We start from the raw sequence: 25,023 nt of genomic DNA on the forward strand, positions 1-25,023 counted from the left end.
CTGTTTCCATACATTGTCAGCTATGAGGGCCCAAAACAAATAGCAGTTGGCCTGACGTTGAAACAATACATATATATTGCTAACGTAGGGTTGAACTGCACTGGCCATCGCGTTTGTTTGCAAGAGGTGCCGGGAAAAAAGGCGTGATGATGACGTTTGCTTGCGTTTTTTTTTGTAGGCGAAGGGCAAATTCACGCTTATTTTTTCGCTCTTATCGCTTAAAAGCCGTTATAAATTTTTTACTGCGACCGCTTTTTAGAAAAAAAAATGACGCTTCTGCGGTTCTAAGCAAGACACTATTACAGTCCAATGTTTTCCGGTAAGCGAAATTTGACGCGATATGTAGCGGGTGCTTGCGACGGCTTGTGTGCGCCTGCTGGCAGGTGAACTATTATTGGGTACGATTGGCGGGACTTGTGGACGACCACTGTGGGATTAACTAGATCGTCTCACTGGTTCGTTCACCCCGCCGCGGTGGTCTAGTGGCTAAGGTACTCGGCTGCTGACCCGCAGGTCGCGGGTTCGATTCCCGGCTGCGGCGGCTGCATTTCCGATGGAGGCGGAAATGTTGTAGGCCCGTGTACCCAGATTTGGGTGCACGTTAAAGAACCCCAGGTGGTCAAAATTTCCGGAGCCCTCCACTACGGCGTCTCTCATAATCAAATGGTGGTTTTGGGACGTTAAACCCCACAAGTCAGTCACTGGTTCGTTCGTGGGAAGATCTATGTATAGTGCGCATCAGATGGTTGCTACGGCTGCGTTGTTTTTTGAGCGGGGCCTTTGGAAGCTCCTCGAAGACCCACGATCGTCTTAGTTGCAGCAGTAGCTTGGAACACGTGTACCTGCTCACACTTGAACTACTATTGTGCTGGTCAGTGTTCTGCTTCCAACTTTCGCCGCATCTTTCACATTAATTTTTTCTGTCGTAGCTGCTGCTGCTGAATGTTTAGTGTTTACGTTATTTAAGCCACACATTCCTGCTTGCGTTGTTTGTATACTTGCGAATCCTGGTGATGAGCATTCCAGACAACCAATTATGTAAGAATTCAGTTATTTTTGATAAAGCCTTCGTTATATAGAAAAATATATTAAAGAATTAAAGACCATCCTGAACTTCGTCAAAGAGTACTACGATTTTACGAAAGTGTGGGTAGAGTTGATTGAGACTGAAAATTAAGTCTGCACAGAAAATGTCGGCGTGTTGAAAGCCGAGGGTGATGTCCTGTGGTCAGAGCTGGAGCGACTTGAGACTACAAAGCATCGTATTCGCTCGAAAGTAGGCCGACCCATACATATTTTGAGAAACCCATCACGTTTTATATTCCCGAGAGCAAAAGCACGATCACTGAGATGTACATTTGCTATTAGAAGGTGGTGCCTGTCACGTATTTGACGAACTTAGCAAAAGTAAGTGCTTGGTGTCCAGAGTTATCGCGTTGGCATGGGCATATCAGCATCGGAGGGCCTTGTACGCTTCCCGCGTTCTGATTTCTAATTGTCTTTGTGGTTCTTGTGCTTGGTGTCTTCCCGAAAGCGTGTTGCGTACAAGTATTTAGTCGTTTAACGCATCAAAATGTTAGCGACAACGTAATCGCATACCGCTGGTAATAGTTTTGTGGATGACGCCATTCGAACTTCCATAGTTTTAACCGTCGATAGATTTCGGCTTAGAGTGCTGGTGTACGCAATCACGGCTGTTGTGTCTAACTTGGTTGTAGTCGGCAACATTCATGGTGATCTTTGACGGTTTTTATTGAGTCCTTGATGCTATTTTTCTATTTTTATGCTGTGTCAGTTGACTTCGAATACACTCATGTAGTGCACACGCATGCATATGACGTTTCTTGAAGAACTGCAAGCAATACAGTGTAACTTCATCGGCTCGGTGTTTCTACTAACTTTGATCACGAATACAGCCATGACGATTCTGACAGCGCGAGCTCAGAACGACGACAAAAAGGACAAGAAGACGAATGCTAACTTCCAACTGAGTTTATTGTGCAGGGTTCGAAAATATATGTAGAAGACAAAAAGTCATGCGACAAAAGTTGAGCAATGCGAAGATGAGTAAAGCAAAAAGAAAATTATGAAAAAAGGAAAAAAAATGCCCCCACCCGAAGAAAATCGTGAGGAAATACGAATGTATTTCTTGCGCCGAGAGTATGCAGCGTAGTATTTCAATGGTGTAAATTTATGACAAAACGAGGATTTCTACAGAAACCATTTATTTACGCATTCATCAGCCAGGGAACGGTCGAGTGAGGCGCGCGACGGGAGAGTGGGGCACAGGGAGGAGAGTGAGCGAATGGCGAGAGGAGCGGCGAAGCACTACACCTACCCTTTCCTACACTGCCTCCACACACGCGGGAGCTCCACCCAGATCCCGCTATGCGAGCGCCTTCACACGCCACAGCGCGCTCCTCCTCTCCACTCGCTCTTCGCCCACACCGCCTGCTCCGGTTGGGCGACGATAACCGCGCACGCCCGCAGCTGTTGCTATGGGAGAGGGAGTGAGATCGGAGAGATGACACCTGCGGCGCGGACATTGACAGACGCCTGACATGCCCCGACTAAGAAATGCATTCGCATTTAAAGAATTGATTGATATGTGGGGTTTAGCATCCCACAACCATCACGTGATTATGAGAGACGCCGTAGTGGAGGGCTCCGGAAATTTCGATCACCTGGGGATTTTTAACGTGCGCCCAAACCTGAGCACACGGGCCTATGGCGTTTTCGCCTGCAGCGAAAATGCAGCCGCCACCGCCTGGATTCAATCTCGCGACCTGCAGGTAAGCGGTCGAGTACCTTAGCAAGCACCACAGCAGGGCTTCGTGTTAAAAAAAACACGCATAAAGACAAAAAAGGCTAAGGAAACGATAATGATGATTAAAAAAACTATCACTAGTTGCACGCGCCGATACTTTCAAGCAACTTTAATTTCATCTCGGATAGAGACAAGGAAGGCTTGCTGACGCATGAGTCCTCTTTGTGTACTGATAGTGACACTGTCTTCATTTTTCTTAACCACTCCAGGAATTTTAATTATGGCCATTCGAAAGTTATTAAGAATGGTATTGCTTTCCCATGTTCGTGTTCTGCACTGTTAGGTCTTACTTCCATCCAATGGGCACTAGTTTCTCGGAGCAAGTGGCGAAGCTAACAGACGCAGGTTTTCCGAATGCTAGCACCCACCGAACTGTTCACTAGTGGACCAAGCGAGTTGAACCAGATCCAGAGCATAGGAAATATTGAGCAGTACTCCCGTACATACATAGACTATCCCAAAATTTGCAGATTGTTGCCAGCCGGTTTGGTGTAAGTGTAGTTGTTTTGTTGCCTAATAAGTTGAATAATGTTTCTGGGATGGTTGAACGGAAACTTAAGAAGCGTGTGTCAGGAGTAACCAAAGAACGCTGCGGCATCAAACACATAACTCCTTTTATACAGTGCAGGATCGGTATCATGTATCTTTTGCCATTTTCCAGTGGTCGTGTATAGATAGGCAAGTAGATGCATTAACATTAGATTGTTGGAACACAGACGTTCTTTGCAAGGAAATATATGCTCACATGTATCCCAACATGTTGCACAGTGCCATAGCGCACATATTTTTTATGGAGCAGAAGTTCTATCGACACACAGAGATTAAACCACACGAAAAATAATTGAAGCATATAATATCGTAAAAAGGGGGCGAGCAGTGCATTAGTGTGCCTTCTATAGCTCTACATGATAGTGAAGTTAGGTTCTTAAATAGCATGATATCTTAGCTTTTATGCAGTTGGAGAGTACACGTGGAATATATCAAGGCTTTTTATTGTTCAAAATGTCAGCTGATTTGATTTTTATTGCCTTGGTTTGGTCACATGGGTGTGAAGGTTGAAGTGCTCCTTTTCCGTTCATGTTTTTTCCGACAAAAATTCTGTTGCGAGTCAGCGCTGCAATTTGTCCCTTCTTCTCTTGTGTCCGTGTAGTCGTGCGCTGGGTAAAATATGTCCAATGTAGTTGCCAAGACGCTGTTGCTGCTTGGGAGCAGCTGTTGCCTGAAGTGCTGTGCCGTGCCAACACATCATCCCTGTGTATCAATAGTACACTGCAGGGTGATCTCAAGCATAGTGTTGAACGTTGTTATACCTAGCTGACTTTCTATAACTTTTATGGTAAAGGGGGGAAACTCATAAGTACGAAGCTATCACCGCATGGCATGCTTCCAAGGCCAGGACACAAAGTAAGGGGAATCTGCAAAGAGGGAGGGAGCAGTTTCACCGTCCCACAAAAATAAAAGTGGGCAGGGGTGGTCAGCCTCCACAGGTTAGCTGCTCAGGTGTGCTTCAGGGTTCATCTAGAGGAAAAGGAGGCCCTGAGCACTGACCAATATCACTGTGACATTCTGAAATGCACTAACCGAGAGTGCAATAATTTGTGATATTTACGTAGAGGGTATCAGCGGAAACAACACACCAACAACTGTTAGAAGTACCATGGTGCTTTTATGTACAAATGCCACAACGTGTTCCCACTTCCCGAAATGTACATCCAGACATACATGCAAGTGACAAGGTAAAAGAAACAGTATGCTGCCACGAGCGGTGCTTGTGACTTTTCCGGTACGTACACGCAATGTGAAAAAGTTGCTTTTTTTATGTGTACTCCCCCGCCATGCAGGATTTGGTATACACAACAACAGTGCGGCATCTGCAGAGCTCACACTCTCTCAAACACGGCACACACATGTAAACCAGCAGCGTTCAGCGTAGGCGGTACATAACGGGATCAGCAGACCTTAATATTGCCGTGGTACAGCAAGTGCAAACGTGTAGACAATATGTAAAATGAAGTGATCGCTGTGAGCCTTCGCGGAAAACAAATTGCGCACCAGTAGAGTGAAGAACAGAGAGATTTGTTTCCAGTTGTCCGTAACTAAACCTAAACACACGAAAGCTTCCTGTTCCCAATCTACATAACTCAAACTTCGCAGCAAAAAATGCTGAAATCAAAAAGGTGGACATATTGAGCTTTTAGTTCAGTTAACTCCAGCATTGATTTTTTTCAAAACATCAAAATTGATAAGAATATTTAGATGCATACGCTCAATGCCACAGTCAAGCAATTTCAGTGTTGGCTGTGTATAAAATATTTTGGTTTCTTTGTCAATCACAACTTCAACCCTGTGAAATGTGAGAGAATGTGGGTTACGTTGACATTGTGCCGGAGAATATTTGTTGGTGCTTAAGTTGCAAGTAAGAGCAAAAAATGAGATGAACGAATGACAGACTTTAGGAACTTTTTTGGTAGGTTTTCAATTTTGATTGAACATAATGCCATATAAGATGCCAAGGATTCACCAGGAGTACCTAAGCATTGCAGCACGAGTTGACTAGGACAGGATATATTGGGCATAGATATTGAGCAGCACTTCAAAATTTGAAAATAGATAGTGCTTGCAGATGTGGTTCACCCTGCAGAAACAAAAAAAAAAATGGTACCTTGGAGTATTGACCTACCGAGTCTGTACAATGCATGATAATGTTTATGCGTAATAACGCACGCCGAACTTCAATGCGAGAACTAAAATCTCACAGAACATTTTCTGGCATTTCATAGAAACAGTCAGGGTATCCTAGATTCAACCTTCAAAAGGTCATTGTAAGCGGACCACAGTCAACAGTATTTTGCTCATGTAATGCTTGTCTTTTTCAAACTTCCTCCCACATATTGGAAGGTTGAAAACCTCGTTTTCATGAATAGCTTAGTAACAAGCACTTCACACAAATCCACGCAAGAAATCTTGGCACACAGTATTTACACAATCTTCGAAATGCTCCCGCAATAGTAATTTCACAAGGCTTTTGTAGGTCGACGACTTCGTCCACAGTAGTTGCCTCTATACGAGAAAAGCTCAACGACTCCTGCCATTCTTGAAAGCTTTCTAGACACCTCCCATTCACATGATACAATGTGACCCGGCTGCCATAACTACACACGATTTTTGTTTAGAAGTAAAAGAAAGTAAAAAAAAAACAGACACAACTCATGAGTAAAAGGTATGAGTAAAAAAAGAAACAAACGAGTATATAAATGTAAAATATGCATATATAAAGTTTTTCCAAGCAATAACAAAAACAATAATACAACACGTCAACCGTAAATGATGTCTTCACATTTAAAAAACATTGTGACGACGTCCAAGAAGATGTAAATTATTTTCCGACGTAAGGAAACACAATGTTTCAACTACGTTGAAATGGTCGCTCATGTAAAAAAGCCCCATCTCGGAAGCCCTCCTTACAATCTTCACAGGACGACAAAAGTTCCGTATTGATAGATGGGATCAGGCACTTGGTCCCTGCTCTGTCAGAGTAGTTTGCCTGTAGTATTGTGCACTGATCTGTTGGAATGTATTCAGATGCGCTCGTAGTTAGTGGCCTGTTCGTACAAGCAAATGGATAAAACCCGATGAATATAGTGTTCAACCTTACAAATATTCCTCACCATCGTGAACCAGAGCGCGCCTTCGTAGATGTAGCGGTAGCTTTGAAAGCATGGAACATTGCATCTAAGTAAAGAAGCTAGTTTTGAGTGAAAAGTCTCTGCTGTTTAAAATAATGTCAAACTGCAGTTGCATTGCTGCATTCAGTGCGATACCAACTACACAGAAAGGACTTTGAGCAATCTGAGCCCTGCTACGTGCCGATTGAGTACGAAAATGTTTTGATAATATTAATGCAGCAACATCTTTTTTTCGACCAATAACGGTAATTCTTGCAGTAATGATGTGCTTAAAGTAAACATACGGGTTCTATCTTGGTGTATTGCTCCTACCCCTCCCCAGGCAGCTAACTGAAGGAAAAATAATTCGGATAATGTTCCCTCCCTGCGCTAGGCAGGGAGGGGGATGTGCACTCGCTGGTACTTAAGAAGAGAGAAAGCACTGAAATCGTGCGGCGAATCCCTGTAACTACGCTCATACTTGATGGCATCTAACAATATTTGCGGCAGTAGATTCATAAGGTGATAAGCTCTTTTAATGAAGCCACTGGACGATTATTTGAAAAAGTGTTGCAGGGCACCTTTGAGCTTCTGCCATGTGGGAAAACGATTGAATAGCTTTCTTGGGGCCAAAATAAAATTCCAATTCCTTAATTAAGTGAATAAAGTGCATGTATCTAACACACATGTATCTAACAAGTTCATAGCTTGCGATCACACAATGTGCATACATAACTCGTAATAGTTTCACCACAAAGTGTTTTGAAGTGCTACTGTGGCTGATGAAAGATTTAAAAGCTTCTCATTGGCATAAACTAATCTTAAAGCACACATTATTCTCATTTGCACCCTAAGCTATTTAATTGCCATGATTGATTGTTGTTTTAGTAACACACAATTAATAACAAGATACGTTAGGCGTTACTCTTCAGATTGCCTCAACAAACCACAGATATTATCAGAAGTGGCAGGTTACAAAATAACCTTTTCACTTATGCCCTGAATGTTTATACTAAATTGAAAGATTAAAAGTAGTGTCATGACCTGTAGAGTGGCTTCATGTTTCAAATCTCCTCCTTCGCAAAATATGACATTTTGTGTTTAGATATATGCGCACATATACCAGCCCACATATACCAGTCCACATGTGAACATTTGTAGAAGGAGTCAGACACCTCTATGAATAAAACCTATGTCTGTGCCACATATCAAAAGAGCAGCAATGCTGTTCCTGAAGACCTCCCAAGCCTCACACTGGTGTTTCACGAATTAAATTTTGGCACCATCAAATAAAATATTTTCTTAGATTAATTTGGACACCCACAATTCGAACCGTGCTAAATGCACGGTACGCGATTCAACTGCAAAAGTTGTAAAACCATAACGACAACTGAACATTCAAAAGCAGTGGTCGAAAACAAAAGGTGACATAGAAGATACTAATGTTCATGCTCAGAGTCCAGCAAATTCACCTCGCTAACACCAACACTCAATGATCTTTACAAAGTTTCAAACGTAAGCCACACCACACCAAAAGCTGCGGTTGATGAATCACCCAACATGGCTCTCGAAACTGACCCTATAAGGCTGTTCTTCTGAGAAACCCAAAAAGTGGCCCCCATTGTCAAGCACGCGACTTATGAAGCCATCGGTGTCGCACTGTGTAGAAGTAATGAAGGTCCCCGTTCTCATACGTGGACCATGTTCTCTTTGTCCCTGTGCTTGACTAGCTCGTTATGCAGTGTCCCAAGTGCCCTGTGAATAGTCTTGAAGCTTGGCCGGCCCGATGGCTTGCGACTCCAGCAGGCCCTCATGAGCGCGTAAGCTGGAGCCGGAGCTCCCTCCGGGCATCCAAGGCAGTTTCCTTCTTTGACGAATGCAACCACCTCTTCGTGCGTCATGCCATAGTAGGGCTGCAATGCGAATGAGAAGATCTCCCAGAGCACGACGCCAAACGCCCAAACGTCCGACTCGACGGTGAACTTGTTGTAGAGGATGGCCTCCAAAGGCATCCAGCGTATCGGAATGGCATCGTGCTCGCTTCCTCGGTAGTAGTCAGCCGCGTACATCTTCTGCGAGAGACCGAAGTCGGCGATCTTGACGACCATGTCATCGCTGATGAGGCAATTTCGTGTGGCCAGGTCCCGGTGGACAAACTTTCGCTCGGACAAGTAGACCATGCCGGCCGCGACCTGACGCGCAATCGAGACGAGCTCCAAGTGGCTGAGCCGGACGTCGCTGAACATGTCGCCACAGCCTCCAGACGGGTTGCGGACGATGTAGTTGGAAGGGGAGCAGGACCTGAGGTACTCATTCAAGTCTCCCTTGCCCATGTACTCGAAGAGCAGGCACATGGGGCTCCCCACGGCACAGACACCCAGCAGCTTGACAATGTTGGGATGGTCGAACTCCGCCATGAGACAGGCCTCGCGCTCAAAGTCGCTCTGGAGGTCCTCTGATGCTTCCTCCTTCAGCATCTTGACCGCCACCGTGGTGAACTCATCCCCTTTGATGAGGCCGGGGGCCTTGGCCTGCAAGAAGCCGGAGACAGACAAGGAGTCAAAGGCAGAGTTACAGAGAACGCTTTTCTAGTAATCAATTATTTAATGTAATCAATTACATGTTCTTGTAATTTTGTAATATAATTTATTGCTGATAATCGATTACTTTTTTTTCCAGGACCAAGTCATAACCACTCTTCTACAGCAGATTCCGTCTAAAAAAAATATACGACCATTCTGTAAGGACCCCTCGTCCTGTCAGAGGGCGTCCTTCTAAAGTTTATTTTTTCACCTTTTCCTTTGCCTTATCTTCTATGCCTTACTCGAGCACCAGCAACAGTGATGCTTCATATAGAAGCATTCATGCAAGCCTCTATCCTTCTCTCTACAATGCGAGCCACAGTAGTTGGTTTCAGTTTGGGTAAAATTCTGTGATTGTGTTGCGGCAACAAAATTTTCAAGGAAAGTAACGCAAAAGTAATTGATTACAGTTTTGTAATCACTCAGTTACATGGCTCGGTCTGTAACTGACCGCTGCAATCAGTTTCATTATGATGGAAGTAGTAATAATTGTAATCACTTACTTATTTTCTATATTGTGTACAAGTCTGTCAGAGGTTTTGGGCATCAATATTAGACAGACACCTTTGACAGATACCATGTTGCAAGGACAAAAATACAGTTAGATCTTGGGGCTTACTCTACTAAAACAAACACAACAGTGTAAGGGTTTCCTGACTGATTTAAACTGCTAAGGATCCTTTTAATGTGTTCGCAAACTTTCATTCACAAGGCAATTTTCTTTTCCACTTACATTATGCAGCTCTTACAATTTCAAATAGAATATGTTATTGCTTCATCCATGGGAGAGTGCCATATCAACTGAATATTAACAACAAAAAAAGACCACAAAAAGGTACACTAGCAAAACTACCCATTGCTAAGGCTAACTTAAGATACAGTGTTGCTGTAATGCTACTTTACGGCTCCTGCTTTTTATTTGGCAGCAAATGATGACATTAAATTAGCAGAACTTCCCTTGAGAAACCGTTGAGGTCAATAAACAGAACAGAATACAGCTAAAACCCCTTTATAAGAGACGTGCACCAGGGTCAATTCTTGTCTTTTGTATGAGGTGTAGCATTGTACCACGTATGCATTTTCTTATCAAACTCTATTTGAATGTTGGCACACTGGTGTCCCTATACTCATCTGTCTCTTACACTAGTGTCTCTAATAAGGAGGTTCAATGTTTGCAGCAGACGAGTGCCTGCACCCCCACATGGCATGTGGCTGTACAAGTGCTCCGAGCTAAATTCTTTCTCCCTCTCTGACCTTATCGCATTCGTGAGCTCTATAGTCTATGAATAAAAAATTCATGAACACGGGTTGCCACTGGGGCTCACAATTCGATATCAGGATTGCCTTCTATGCAAAGTTGCAGCCTTGAAGAAGACAAGTCTGCTTGTCAAGACGTTGGCTCCAGTGACACCTCGCGTTCATAATTTTTTTTTTCTTCAAGGCAAACTGGGGCAAAACATTGTTTGAATTTGGCAGGGCACGAGCACATAGCACACCTGGAATACCCGTCCGAAAGCCCCCTGCCCAATGTCTCTCAGGTAGATGATGTCGTTTCGCGGGTACTCGAGCTTCTCCAATCGCGGGTGGAGCCTGGCAGCGGTGTGGTGGTAGGAGGCATTCGAGGGCAGCTTGTCCAGGTCGATCTCCACGTCGGCCGTCGGCGTGGCGTTGTAACCGCCGCCGCGAGAGCGGCCCCCGCCGTAGCGCCTGAGGCGGCGGCAGCCCAGCGCCAGCGACAGCAGCAGCACCAGCGCCGCGAGGCTCACGGCGGACACGAGTAGAACCAGGGCCGGTGCAAACGACGGCTCCCCGGGCGGCTCAAACAGGTCCAGTATGTCGCGGCCCGACACGTCACCCAGGGTTGTGTTCTCTGCAAGAAACCCAAAGCTTAACAATCTAATAATATTGAAGCAGAAGAAATCTTTCAGATCGCTGAAATCATAGATTACATTTGTCTGTCGGCTTTGAACATCACCCCACGACATCGGCGTCAGCATGAGTGATGCGAAAAATTATTTGATGATGTTGACAGATGACATAATCACAACATCAGAGACTGCCAACATTTGTGATCTTACCACCACACAACTATGGCGTCACCATGAAGCTGTGTAATGTGAGGTTATACGTTGAGGCCATCACACAATTCTGTCAATTGGGCAGAGGTGGGCCCACCACGTGCACCTCCAGCACTGTAGGATCGTGAAGGAGGAGAACGCATGCTCGGAAAGCCCGCACAATAGCAACGGGCAAGCCTCAATTCCCACACATTGCAGTTGTGCAGGAAATTAAGGACTGCGTTAGACGACGCTTAACTAGGTTGGATCTGACGTTTAAGCCAACATTTGTGTAAGGCATTGGTGTACAGTTTGGATGGCAGTTGTCTGAAGTGGTCGAACGGTGCCTGCACATGCACCAACGTCATTTAGCAATCGCTGCAGGGAGCTAGATAAGTTGGACACAAGCATTACAAGCACATATGCATTCCTTTATCACTTGAGGTCTCATCATTGTGTCGACTTGCTGGTTTTCTCACTGGCTAGGGTTGTCGACATAAGCATAATATTTCTTTAGTTACGTGCTGCCTATGCTGCTCATTCTGCCAAATAAAGCATGATAATTGTATATTTGCAACGATGTGCCTCAGCAGAATTCACATTTGTAAGCACCACGTTTAGAAACTTTGTAATGGGTAAATGTTCTCCTATTGCTTACAGCCTGTATAAAGCTTTAGCGACATTGTAACGATCATTCGATGTCACATTCATATATTGTTGGTATAATTCAGAGCAGTGTATGTGCACTTACTACCTGCTTTAGATATCTGAATAAGTGCAAGGATCAATTGTAAAGAATATGTTGCATTAAACATAAATCTGCTCCTATAATTCACACAATTTTTTCTCATTTATTCACCCTAAATAAAAGTAATCAACTGTGATACCGTAAAGTGCCCTACCTAAAAAAAATTATTTCATGTGTACTTCAAGTGAAATCCATATGCCTAATGCTTCCTCTCTGCAATATGTGACATTTGCCCTTTCTCTTTAATGTGTTCATGAATGAAGACAAAACTATAGACAGTTTTGTGAGCTCAGTGCAAAGTTACCTCACTCTAACTGTATTGCTGCTTCTAGCTCAACCAAGTATGATGGCCTTGGGAAAATCTGGTTTCTTTCTTGTTATCCTGTCAACTATAAAAAAATTAGCCACACTTAATTAGTCACGCAAGGGCATGTGCTGAGTGCCTGCTCTACAAACCACTACAAATGCACGAATGACATATGCTGCATTGAAAAAAACAAAAAGCATAGATCTTGGTTGCCATCATTTGCGAGAAAATCTACTCGCTAACAAAGCCATAAAAACGTGAGTGGTCACTCCGTAGACACTCTCTTGGTGCCCATATCCAAAAAATCTCTAATCCAGTAGAATTCACAAGCAGCTACTGGTGCAATTCGTGCCCGGTTTCTTAACCATCCTAAGTAAGTGTGACTGATAATTTACACAAATACTTGGAAATTTATATGCACTATATTTCTTTAGCCCACACAATATGATGTCACTTTGTATACATACCACACTGTGGTATAGAACAGTGTTCCCATCGTTTCCTGGGGTCCGTCGTATAGCACCAGGGCATGGGTTCTTCACCACCAGCATTCCGGCAATAGTTGTCAGAGTTGAGCACTTCGGGAAACACCATCGGAGGTCTGTTGTGATGATGGGGTTCCTGCGGGTAGCACAAAAGGAAAGCAGGAACACCCTGAATCTAACAGTGCTGTTTATCGGGACAGTTGAAAATGTGCTTTTTCAAACACTGCATGTGTTACTGATGTTGAAGATTAAGCCTCGATGATTGCGATGGAAAGGACTAGTGTGTCAGCACTGCGCTGCAGATGCTGCTCAGTGCTTCACACTAAGGTACCTCAACGACAGCACTGAGGAGTTCGCTGTCTACAACTACCACCGACACAACTTAAGCTTGCAAGATTAGCATCAAACACATTGCCTACCACTGTTAAAGTGTCTGAACAGAACACATGGCAAATACTAATGAAAAAAGATAGGCCAGCACAGTTATCACATCACAGTCAACATTTAACTGCTTCACTGCTTAGCACGTCATTTAATTGTCAAGATGATCTCTACTGTGCTTTTGTCAGCACAAGCAGGTATGTGGCCAGAAAAAACGACACAGCAGATCAGTACCAGCACTAATAAATATCGTATGCACTCACCTGTACATCCCATCGCTGACACGGAATTCCAGATTTGGTCACATTGACATTTCCTTGGTAGAAGCGACCACGGCCTTTGATGCAGTTCACTGATTCACAGGGAATGTGGGAAAGGTAACAGGTGAGTGAGATAAATATCCAGCACAACAAAAACAAACGTAATGTGCCAAATGACCACAAAATAGACAAGTGCCCTCAAAGTGTTTTTACACTTGAGAATACCCTTGCTGATCAGGTCTGAACTACACAAACAGGGCTAATGAAAATTGGCTCGCAGCTCTAATGAAATTGCTGACTCTCTTTGCTAATGACCCATAGTGCAACTAGCGAGAGAAGAATGAAAAAACGTGGAACAAACAAAGAGTTTTTCCTTTTGTTCTTTTTTTTTCATTTTTGTAGGTAGAAGTTGCGCAGTAGTTCATCACGCGCCAGCCCACCCAAATTTTTTGCATTGCTAATTTATTTGTGGGAATCTGTTTACCATATTTACTCGCATAATCCTCGCACTTTTTTCGGCAGAAAACCGATGCAAAGTTGGGGGGTGCAAAAACTACGCAGGGAAAACTTGCCACGAAAACGTACAGACCAAAAAAGAAAATGAAGTGGCCGCAAATCGGGATTCTCGCACAAGAAACTAACAGCAAGCTTTGAGAAGTACTAATTAAAACTTACCTCAACATTAAAAGCACTGGTTCAACACAAGGCAAGTTTAATTTGAGACACAAAAAGTGCAAGCAAATAGTCAAGAATTTGAATACCATACGCAAAGCTTGTGGGTGTTGCGGTCGTAGAGGTAGCGTTCGTCGCGCAACAGGAGCCCTCAAAAGGTAAGCATAGGACATCAGTATTGGGCTGATGGCTATTTAAGAGAATCATCTGCAGTTTCCTTCTGAAGAAATAAAGTTTACGATCAATCCCAGTTTTAGGCACACGGCAGGCCCAACGCGTCTTGGTGGCTTTCAGCTGCCGTCACCAGTGGCGAACACAAAACTCGTAGACTCTGAAGCGCCTGCCAGCGGCCCTGTTGCCATTGTTTGGTGCATGATCTATCACTTTCAACTTGAAAGCAGGCATGTAGCTTCAGTATCACCCCATAACGTGACAAGATTACCGACACAACATACAAAACACGCCACAACGCGCCCTTGCCATTTTGGCTTGGCTTAGATTGAATTGAATCTCCGTGCAGTAATAGTACGCTTGATGCTTAAGAGATGCCGCCAGATGACACGCGCTATCATCATCAGTGGCTGGAACGAGCAGACGACACTATTGCGGCTGTTTTCGGGGGTGCGATAATTACTCGAGGAAAAAAAGGGAATCGTATTTTTGTTTGGCGATGTGGGGCGTGCGAGAATTATGCGAGTGCGAGGATTACATGAGTAAATATGGTACATCAGCGGCGCACATTCACTTCCCTACTGCTAACACCAGAAACCAACAAGCAGGCACGAAAAAAACTGATATAAAATAAATTAACACAGACGAGATGTGCAAAAGTTTAGTATGTAGACATGCCACGAGAATTGAATGAGCACCCAGACAAAGACAATGTTAGGGCTTGTCAGAGAACGTTAAAAGAAGAGCTATATGTTAACAGCTGTACTGATAAGTCCACAAAAATGGTACATATTATAGTACAAAGGTTGCATCACACATATTGTACTCAACTATTGAAGGAGAAAAACGTATTCACCCTCTGTTTTTTTACATACTCTCCTTAAAACCTTTCCGTATTAGACAACAGTAAAACCAATGTATACCAACAGTGTTTCGTTTAAAAATATTTGCAGTAGAGTGACATTTATAGCGTACCAGTGACCTCGTCTTCCTTGAAGTCCGTAAGATGGGCATGTGAGCACTGGCCGTTGTCCTTGTAACTCGGAAGCAAGTCGCAGTCGGGCAATCGAAAGTGGCCGCGGGACTTGAAGAATATGCCCCGCTGCTTGTTGTCCTCTATCATGGCCCACTCGTTGTAGCAGAATAGCTCGCGCACGGCGACGCAGTCTTCCCTGCAAGTGAGTAGTATGGTTGTCAGTGGCACGGCCAAGTAAAGCGAGGATCTGCAGTCTGTTTGCACTTTACGATAAGTTTAAATGGCAACATCAAAAACGGCATTAAGTTACTTTCTTACATTGTGCCATAGCGCGCCATTACATAGGATTCAACTTGTATTCAAGAGAGTTTGGGAAATTGGCGATCATCATCGGGCTGCTGTCTCTGGACTTCACATTCACACCCCTTACAGCAGTTGAACTCACTTCCAAAACCTACGCTGCACTTTAAGTGTAGTTAATAATTATGAGATCCCTGTTTATTATTTGCTGTCCAGCCATTACATTAATTATAAAGAGCACTGTGTAATCATCACCAATCAATGCTAACTGTTCCTGTAAAAAGGGGTGCTCATAGCATTCATCCCTACAACCAACCAACAAGGTGTATGCAGTGTCTCTCTCACCTCCACTAAGTGCTGACTAGAGGATTAGAATCCTCTCAACTTAATCCCCTACATTAATCACCAACTAAACGAGCAGTTTGTACATAGTACAACACATCACTGTCTTGATCACGTTTAGGGGTGAGCCCACTGGCATACTGACGCACTTGGAAGAAAATGGCTCTTAGTCGAAATAAATAAAGCTCGAAATCAAAACCGAATGCTTAAATGCACTTAGCATGCTTTTTTTTTTTTTACAGCGATGCTCAAGGCCTGCGTGTTAACCATGAAAATTACATGATCGCGCTCACAAAAGCGGTCTTCTCCGCAGCATGCCTATTATTGCGGAAAAACAAGCTTTTCAGGCATCTATTGCAAATAACTACGAATACAAATACTTTCAAGTGCAGGTTTCATTCCTGGCCACGATGGCCGCGTTTAAATAGGGGAGCAATGTGACAGCACATACAGGCACCGTGCAATGAAGTTCCCGAAATGCGACAACAGTGCAGGAACCTGCGGTGTGGCGAGTAGAAGCAGCCAAACTAAACCCGGTCCCCACCCAAAAGCCAACGCGACATGCGCGTCTACCACCGTCTAAACAGTGCATGCTTGATAGGGCCATCCTTGCAGGACTGGTGTGGAGCGCGAGTCTCTCATATCTTCACGGCTCTACCGAATCGCCGTGCAGCTCAAACAGCGCAAAGACGGTGGACCAGGTAGACGCGCCGCTCGCGCGCTCACGTACTCGCAGCCCTCTCCCACCTGTCTCCTTCTTTCTTGGACTCCGCGCTCTCCCCTCCAAACAGTGCGGGCCGCAGAACGTGCCCGACAATGCTGCCTTTGACGTATACATCATGCGCCAGCTCGTTAACAAGCCTTCCTACAAAAAATGCTCTCGCCAAGAAACGCTTCATGCACCTCCGAGCAAGCTCCTCTAACATAATTCCCTTAGTGCATATGGCGGCGTTTTTTTTTTTTCGTTCCTCACACGATCTTGAAACATATACATTTTAGGCTTCCGCCTCGAATGAATATTTGAAAGAAGCGTTTGTTTTCTAAACAGTGTTCTGAGCACGCAAGCTCAGAACTTTCTAGATGGGAGGGTCCCTTATTTCGCGAACCCCTTGGCCTTACAAATAAAAGAAAAAAAAACGACAACACACACAAAAAATACAGATGGATGGAGGAGGAAAGGAAAGAGAGAATAACGATTATGGGCGGTAACAGTGCACAAACTCACGGGACAAAGAGAAGAGACACAAACAAGCGCGAGAATAACAATGAACAATCTAATTGCGTAACTCGAGGTGCTGACACCTGAACGCGGGCATCGAATGAAGAGGGAGGAGTAAATGGTTAGGGAGAGAGGGAAAAGTTAGAAGTTAGTTCTTAGCATATGCGGGAATAAAAAGGCACAGGAGGGAAAGTGGGGGAAGAGTGCTCGATAACTGTCTGTGTATAGGACACTTCAACCATTCCGTGCCGACCGGTTGTGCCCTCGCGATCTCCGACGACAGTGCAGCTCTGACCAACAGGGCTGGTCCTATGCCACCTCCCGACGCCGGTCCCCGACAACCACGACAGCGTAAGCCATGGCCTACTGGACTCGCCCTACGCCACCTCCTGTCGCCTACAAGAGCTCTCGCCAGTGGTGCCCCGTCCTCGTACTCCTGCGACAGTCTCCATCTTTCCTGTCTTCTCCTTACTTCGGTGGTTCGCTGTCCCTGCGCCTCGCACTCTCCTTCCTCTCTCTCTCTCTCTCTATTTATTTACCTTTGAATCCCTCTTTTACCCCCATCCCTCATGAGCTACTGTTGAGGTGTCCTCCCCCTGAGAGACAGTTACGAGGCTCACTTTTTTTTTCTTTTTAAAATCACCCCCCCCCCCTCCCAAGAGGGGTGGGGAATGAAGGAGGTGGGAAGACAGAAGAGGATAATAAAAAAAAGATAGTGGCTGAAGCGGAAGCAGGAGAGAAGCGTCTGGTTTACCGAGTCGAGCGGCTTAAGGCCTGCCCACACGTATCCGCTGCACCGCGTCCTAGAGAGCGGGAGAACGGCTAGGCGAAGCTGCGCGCCTTCTCTCTCCACGAAAAAAAAAAAAAAAAACTCCGCGCAAGAGTCAAAAAAAGAAAAGAAAACATGCGCGCTGACGCGCTGCAAAGGATTCGTGTGGTCAGGCTTCAAGGGGACCGTCTACATATGTACACAGTTGGGTGAGGGTCGAAGGGAGTCACCCTCCTACGCGCTCACCGGCAGAGAGGCTTGGCGATGGCGAGGCGGGCGCGCCACTCGCACTGCGGGAAGGCGTAGTGGCAGATCATCACCTCGGCCGCCGAGCGGCAGGGCTCGAGCAGGGACGAGATGAGCTCGTCCCACAGCTGCTGCGTCAGCTGCTCGTTGAGCACCACGGGCGACGCGTCCTGGCTGATGTTGTAGTAGACCAGGCCGGTGCCCAGGAAGCGCCGGCAGGCGGAGCCCGTGTAGGGCGAGCAGAAGCCTCGCGGCACGTCCTCCGACGCCGAACCCGTCGACGAAGGGGCGTCGTCGTCCGGCCGCGACTGCTCGGCCTGAACCATGGCCGAGGAATCGCTGCTCGGTTCCGCGGTCGCCTCAGTGCTGGTCGACGCTGTGAAAAGTGGGGAAAAAAAAAAGGAGTAAGAAGCAAAGAATGGGCGAATACAGTCGAACTCGACAATATCGACACCAGGTAAATCGAATTATCCTTTATATCAAGCTATTAATTTCTACGGCTACATCGAACAAAACCAGCCGATATACACTTGACGTGGAGTGCAACGCGACTCACCCTTAAAGGTTGGCTCTTTCTCACAAATTGTTCATTCTTTTTCTCGGAAGGAGCCCTTTTCGATATGTATTTCGGAGAGCCGGCGGTTTTTATTGGGAGGGAGCCGCGCGAAGCGAGTAAAAACTACCGCTTTCCATCACGTGCTTTCTGCTTTCTCCCATCATCCCTCATCGCAGTGCCGCTGGTCGGTCATGCGGGGTCACCGTTCACGCCCCCGCCCGTTTGGTGTAGCACGAGTGATGCCAGGTAAAACTAAAGTTTTTCTTCCACAAAGCTAGCAGTCCAAGGCGGAGAACGGATGTCTGACGTCACCGCTGTGCACAACATCCCAGGGCGCACACTTGCTACCACATTGAAATAGAAGGCCGACATTGAAGGGCAGGGTACACGCAGCTGCGCAAGTTTTATATTTATATAAAATTTATATTTTTTTATACTATTTATTTTATATTTATATTTATACCGTGTTTTACATCGTATAAGCCGCCATTGTATGTGACCCCTCATACCCAACTACAAACTGCGTAAAAATACAAAGAAAAAAAAATGTGGCGTATTACCGTAAAGACGTGTTTCTTCGATAACCGCGAATCAGTGCCACGAAGGCGATTTTGAGCGCCGAAATTCGCATTGAAAATGCAATGTTGCGTATCGAATAATCTGATAATCAAATCAACTCCCACTTTTTTTCCCCGAGTTCAATGTATATGTTAGTTTGTGATACGGAGAACTGGAGGTTCAAAGACAACTTGAGGCAAATAGTGACTGTTGCAAAAAAAAAAATAAGAAAAAAAAGGGAGGAAGTACGGGCGCACGTACGAGCCACGGGTGCTGCAGCTCGTTCAGTTGTCCTGTTCCCTTCGATGTAGCCAGACGTATGATGTCCGGCTCTCCTCTTCGTTTTCCACTGTGGCTCGGTCGAACAATTTTCAATCGATAGTTCGGACATTGTAAGTCATATATTTTAAAGAAAAGGTAATCGCTTTGTCATGGCCCAGCAAACTTGTACATTACTTCAATATATTTAGCAATCGGAACTAAGCGTGTCCGAGTGTAAATATTTTTGCTTCGAAATGGAAGTGAACTAGGATAGTGGCAGGATTTCAACAGTGATATGTCGAAAACTATCATCAGTGAAACATGTTAAGTTCTAAAAATTTGCTGCATTTAGCGAATATTAGCTTGTATAACACGCTGACAAACTGAAATCAATCGAGGTACAGAGTCTAACGTCAAAAGTGTGGCTTCGCAGCAATGCCAGCAACTACAGTGAAGTCACCTTTTCAGGAGAGGCTACACGCAGTCAAATATACGTTTATCCAACCCGTTTCGAATACTTGGAAATTTCGAATAATTTAAATTCCAGTAAATTTTTGAATACTTTCAATTCGAACCTCGAGGGCCGCAATTTTTTTTTGCGCGATCGTCAACGCCGCGTTCTGTTCTTTTTTTTTTTTTTTTTTTTTACGAACGACGCCGCCACGGCCGCTACCGAGAACCTTCCCTCGCACGAAGCTTCGCTAGAAAAAAGAATAATATGCGAAGCAGAGCACACCTAAGATATCTCCGCAGACACGATATATAGTACAACAGAGTTTCATCCAAACGCCCCACCAACATCTCACGCTAGCGAGCGGCTCGCATAACTCCCTTTGCCCCCCCCCCCCCTCTTTTTTTCTTTCATTCTTTGATAAATACGTTCATAAACTATACGGAGAACCCCCAAGGTCACCTTGTTGTGATACATAACCATGACACAATACTCTGATTAGGCGCCCCAACTTTATTCATTTTGGAGCTCCGTATCAATATGAAGTTTGAATCCTGGCGCCAAGATCCCTTCAGAAATGACCCACATACAAAACATTAGAAATATGCGGCAAGGTCGACAGCTGGGCTAGTTGGGTGTGAAAACTGTTTACCGATCGTTGTTTTTTTTCTTTTGGTTTATTTATTAATTAATTTTTTTCTTGCCTAGGTGCTTGTTAACAAGATTCTCGCGTGGGTCACTTTATTAATCGTCTTTTTTTTTTACGGTTCCTCTAATAAGTCTGCCAGTTGCGGGTAGGCATTCGTAGTTCCCCCTAGACTTGTAGTTCGCGCTGCTTTGATAATATAAAAATGCCTCTCAAAACGCAACGTGAGCTGGCATTGTGTAATAAATACTCTCCCCCTTCCCCCCACCCACCCTGCTTTCTTCGGAGTGCTGGCCCCTACAGGACTAAATTTTCGTGACTGCGGAGGAGCACTTGCTCAAAGGAGTTTGAAGCCCTCACTGTACAAGATCACACGGGCAGAATTCAAGAGCGCCGCGCAAACACTGCGAGCGCGGTTCACTCGACGCCTGGCAGATGGCGACAGGAGTACCGCAGGCGAAAATAAGCCATGGGCATCAGCGTGTTCACGCATGTCTAGCGATTATCAGGGGACACTTGACCTTTGCAATTCCATCTTATTTTAAAACATAGGCAAAAGCAATCGATATTAAAAGTGGGGATTCATGACAGGCTTTTCCCACGTCTTTGTGTCCTCCGCGTGTCCCGTAGCAGTTTGATTGACGCTGGCACCACGTACGCTTGGGTTTTGTTGCAAAGATGCTAACCATACATGCCGACATAATATCCAAGCCTATACCGAGGTATTATCTCGGCAAAAGCGCGCAGTACGTCGCGGCTGGCATCAATCAAACTAGCCCTGGCCACGCATCGAAGTGTTCGGGTCAAAGGTGCCAACGGCTGTACATATCTATTGCTCATTTGATTGGGTCTACGGGAATAGGTGATGAAGATTCCAAAATTTCCGAGGAAAAAAAAAAAGAACTCAGAAGAGTACAAAGATTTAAAAATAGGTATCGGAGGAACGATGTTTGACGAATGTGTTTGATAATGATGGTAAACTACTATTCAAACAATATAAACCGGAGTAAAGTGGAGAGTTAGGCCTGCTCGTACATAAGCTTGACACAAAGCAGCGCAAAAAAAAAAAAGAAAAAAAAAGAGACAAACGGAGCGAGGAAAAGAGATGTTCTTGCCAACATGTTATTAAGGCGCAAGACTATCTACCTGTGAAAGCAATAATCTATACGGAACGTTAAAATGACCAATAAATAATTACCCCGAATAAAAGAAAATGATCCCATAGCGCACAGGTGCGGCGATAAAGGCCAGTGCACCTCACAACCCCTTCTGCGACTGCTCGTAACTAATTAAGCACACAGGGCTGTGTTATGATACGCCTAAAAAATTCACTCTCATGGCTTTAACGCTAATTCTATCCATCGCTTTCTTCTTCTTTCTCTCTTTTCGCCCTTTTGTTCTTTTGCCCAGAGCAGGATAAGGTCGCGGTGCATGCACGGTAGTAAGCCGAACGTGCCGTCCGGTTAACCTGCCTGCCTTTCCTTGCTTCTCTCTCTTGATCAAAGTTGTGAGAACCGAAGCTCAGGCCGCTGATTTCCTAAGAACAAGCTAGAATTTTGGTGAAATGATTTAATAAGAAATATTGATAAAGAATATGTCATGTTTCCGACGAAACACAACGTGCTTTTAAGGCTGAAGTCATTATTCATGACTCAAAACATTTGAAATTAACGGGAATTCTATACTGGGAACATCTTTTTGTTCTAACCATGCAAGAGTTGTTTCCACGCCGTTTTCTCAATTCGCAGATGTTTGATAACAGACTGTGTTTCACACACAAAAAAAAAAGTGAACCATAAGCGCGCGAGAGAGTCACCGGATCTTTATGCTTCGTGATCGGTTAATGATGCTCGAAATCGCCGATTCTCGGACTTCTCCCAGCCCACAACACGACAAAAACAAAAACAAAAACAGCTCCCAGCCGGTAAAGTTAGCGCACGACTGCTAAATCAGCCAGCAAATCATTACACAGCACCACATACTCTATACACATAGCGAGAAACTGAAGCGAGCCCAAGTTTAAAGCACTCGCCTTGCCTGGCGACACGCAAGTCCCGTACGATCGGAATGTGTAAGTCGGGCGTTTTCGAACGAAGGCACTCGAAAGCTTTCACAGGCGAGGCTGCTTTCATATTCCAGTCACACGAGTAACAACACGTACACCGTTATTCGGGCCGAGTACGAAATCTAAGCCCACGTGAAACTGAAACTCTCAGTGCTAACAGTCGGTACAATGCGAGCTAGGATGCACGACACCGCATTGGTGATAGAAACCCCCGAAACCAAACGTTTCCTCGTTTACATTACCGAGCTAATTCTGGCACACAGCAGGTACATACAATAATTGAGACGGTGTGAGCACAAAGTATGCACAGAGAGTTGTGCGCAAACACGGAAAAAAAGCACAGGCATGATAGAATAGCTTATGTAAGGACACAGTTGAAACATCACGGATAAAAAAGGTAACGCTGAAATGTATCCAACGACCGCGGGAACGAACAAAAACACGTCTGTTTCGTTCTCGCCCGTTGTCGCTGTGAGCTTTGCCTATTTCACCCGCGATACACGGCGCACATCGACTCACCTGGCTGGAATCCTTCGACCTGTACGACGAACTCCCTGGCGTCGCTCACTTCGGTGCGGTTCTCCCCAACGACGTTGCTCGCCCGGCACACGTACGATGCGCTCGCGGCGGTCGCATTGACGGTCAGCTGGGACTGCGACGTTCCCGGAGTGGGCTCGGCCGTCGACACCTGGAGGCGGAAAAGCAGAGACGACCGTGTCCGTATACCTCACTCAAGGGCGCGCCGCCGAGTGCACGCCCACGACGCCATGCGCGCGAGCGATCGCAACGCCCAGGTGTGTGGTGGTGGTAGTGGTTACAATGAAGAGGAAAAAGGCACCTAATTTCTGTCTGCCTTCAGGCGACACGGCGCAGTGCCTTATAGGGGTGGGGGGAAGGAGGGATAAAAGAATAGAAGGAAAGTAGAAGCAGAAGAAGACAGCCAACGAGAGGAAAAAAGAAGGAGATAGGAAAGTGGGGATCCGGTCGAAGCAGTCCAAGGGCGGGGTGCCACAATGCGAGAGCTACACGGCGTCAGGAGACCGCGGAGGGCGAACCAGTCGGCGGGAGCTACGCTGAAGTCGGAGATCGCGAGGGCACAACCGTCCAGCTTGAAATCCTGCGAGCGAATCCCCAGGTGTGTTGGCGTTCGTCGTTAGCGCGCGCCCTCGTTGCTGGCGTTTTTCTCTCGTTTCGGGAGAAGCGACTCCCTCTCCTCCCTCCGAGTATTTCCCAATGCTCTCCCGCTCTTCCCCGCGCCTCTCCTCTGCGTCTCAAGCCGGAAGTTGGCGCTCTTGGTTTCGCCATTATTCAAAGGATGGCGCCAGGAGCGTCGTTGAATCGTGCTTCCCTCTGGTGGTGGAATGCGCAACAAGCTTCCAGAGGTCACTCGGAAGCGGGAGCTTTGAGTGACACACGAACTCTGATGGGAGAAACAGCGCGACGATAGGTCTGGCGAAAAGTTGAGACCGATATGGTGACCGCGTCTCGTATCGAGGAAAACGCTTGTACGTTGTCAGTTCGCAAGGCATCAACCATAGATCAAAATATTTCCCTACCACTTATTTAGGTGATGAGAAGCACCCTTTGTTAGTCGTGTGCTCGCGACTGGAAGCGGTGGGGTGTAAACTAAATGTCCATTGATTGTTGTTAGACTGTCGATCTTTAACTGAGGGAAGATCATTGCCAACGACGCAGCTACAAAAAAAAAAACACATTTACGTCTTAAATATTTGCCGAACGTAAAAAAAAAAAAGACTAACCACTCGTAATTCTGCATCTGCAACTGCATTATGTAATTTCGTATCTTCGATTGTGAGTGTGTGGGTGTGCGTGAATGCGTGAGTGTGATTGTACGCGTCATTATCTAAACATATCATTATGTATTATTATCTCGCTAGGCAGCACGGGTGACTGTAAGACATACATCACAGCGGAAATCTCCGAGTCATTGATTGACCCTGAAGGGTTGTTCAAAACGCCTATTTTTGGTGAAGGAACCTTTTTTTTTTCTCCGACAGGCTTCGCATAACCTCGGCCACGCCGCTATCGTCTACAACACGTTTCGCTCTAAAGTGGAACTCGTGAGAAATATTGATGAAAGAACACCGACAGCATTGTCCCTTTACCAGGGTACTGTAAGGCCCATCTACAACGAAACTAGCTGTGTAACGAATGATTACTTACGTCACGACTACATCGAGCGTTACATCGCAGTGACCGGTATAACGAAGCACTCTGAAGTTCGCAAGCACATGTTGAGGCGTTAGACAGTACGCGAAACTGCCCATACAGGTTGTAATTGAACTGCCGCGTAATAACGAGGTGCGTGGACTTCTGCTGTGGAGCACGAGGCCACAGATTTGTGCCCGAAACGTGTCCTAACGATTTTCGCGTGTCTCGCTACTTATTTGCTTTGTACATACATACATAAATGCACATGTACATATGTACGCACGAACTTACAGTCGCGCTCAGTATG

General features: G+C 45.5%; 1 protein-coding gene across 1 annotated transcript in view; it reads right to left on the reverse strand.

The window, feature by feature from the left end:
* Window positions 1-7,820: 7,820 nt before the first annotated feature.
* The window catches only part of LOC119180845 (Neurospecific receptor kinase), a 383,082-nt gene continuing 365,879 nt past the window's right edge, over window positions 7,821-25,023 (reverse strand). The window contains exons 4-10 of the mRNA XM_037431984.2: window positions 23,064-23,232; window positions 18,008-18,383; window positions 15,131-15,327; window positions 13,316-13,404; window positions 12,654-12,807; window positions 10,571-10,944; window positions 7,821-9,023 (exon numbers count right to left, since the gene is read on the reverse strand). Coding sequence (XP_037287881.2) covers window positions 8,181-9,023; window positions 10,571-10,944; window positions 12,654-12,807; window positions 13,316-13,404; window positions 15,131-15,327; window positions 18,008-18,383; window positions 23,064-23,232 — 2,202 coding nt within the window. The 3' untranslated portion in view covers window positions 7,821-8,180. The remainder of the gene's footprint in view (window positions 9,024-10,570; window positions 10,945-12,653; window positions 12,808-13,315; window positions 13,405-15,130; window positions 15,328-18,007; window positions 18,384-23,063; window positions 23,233-25,023) is intronic.

The sequence above is a fragment of the Rhipicephalus microplus genome, chromosome 10 (assembly GCF_043290135.1).
Source record: "Rhipicephalus microplus isolate Deutch F79 chromosome 10, USDA_Rmic, whole genome shotgun sequence".
Lineage (NCBI taxonomy): Eukaryota > Metazoa > Arthropoda > Arachnida > Ixodida > Ixodidae > Rhipicephalus > Rhipicephalus microplus.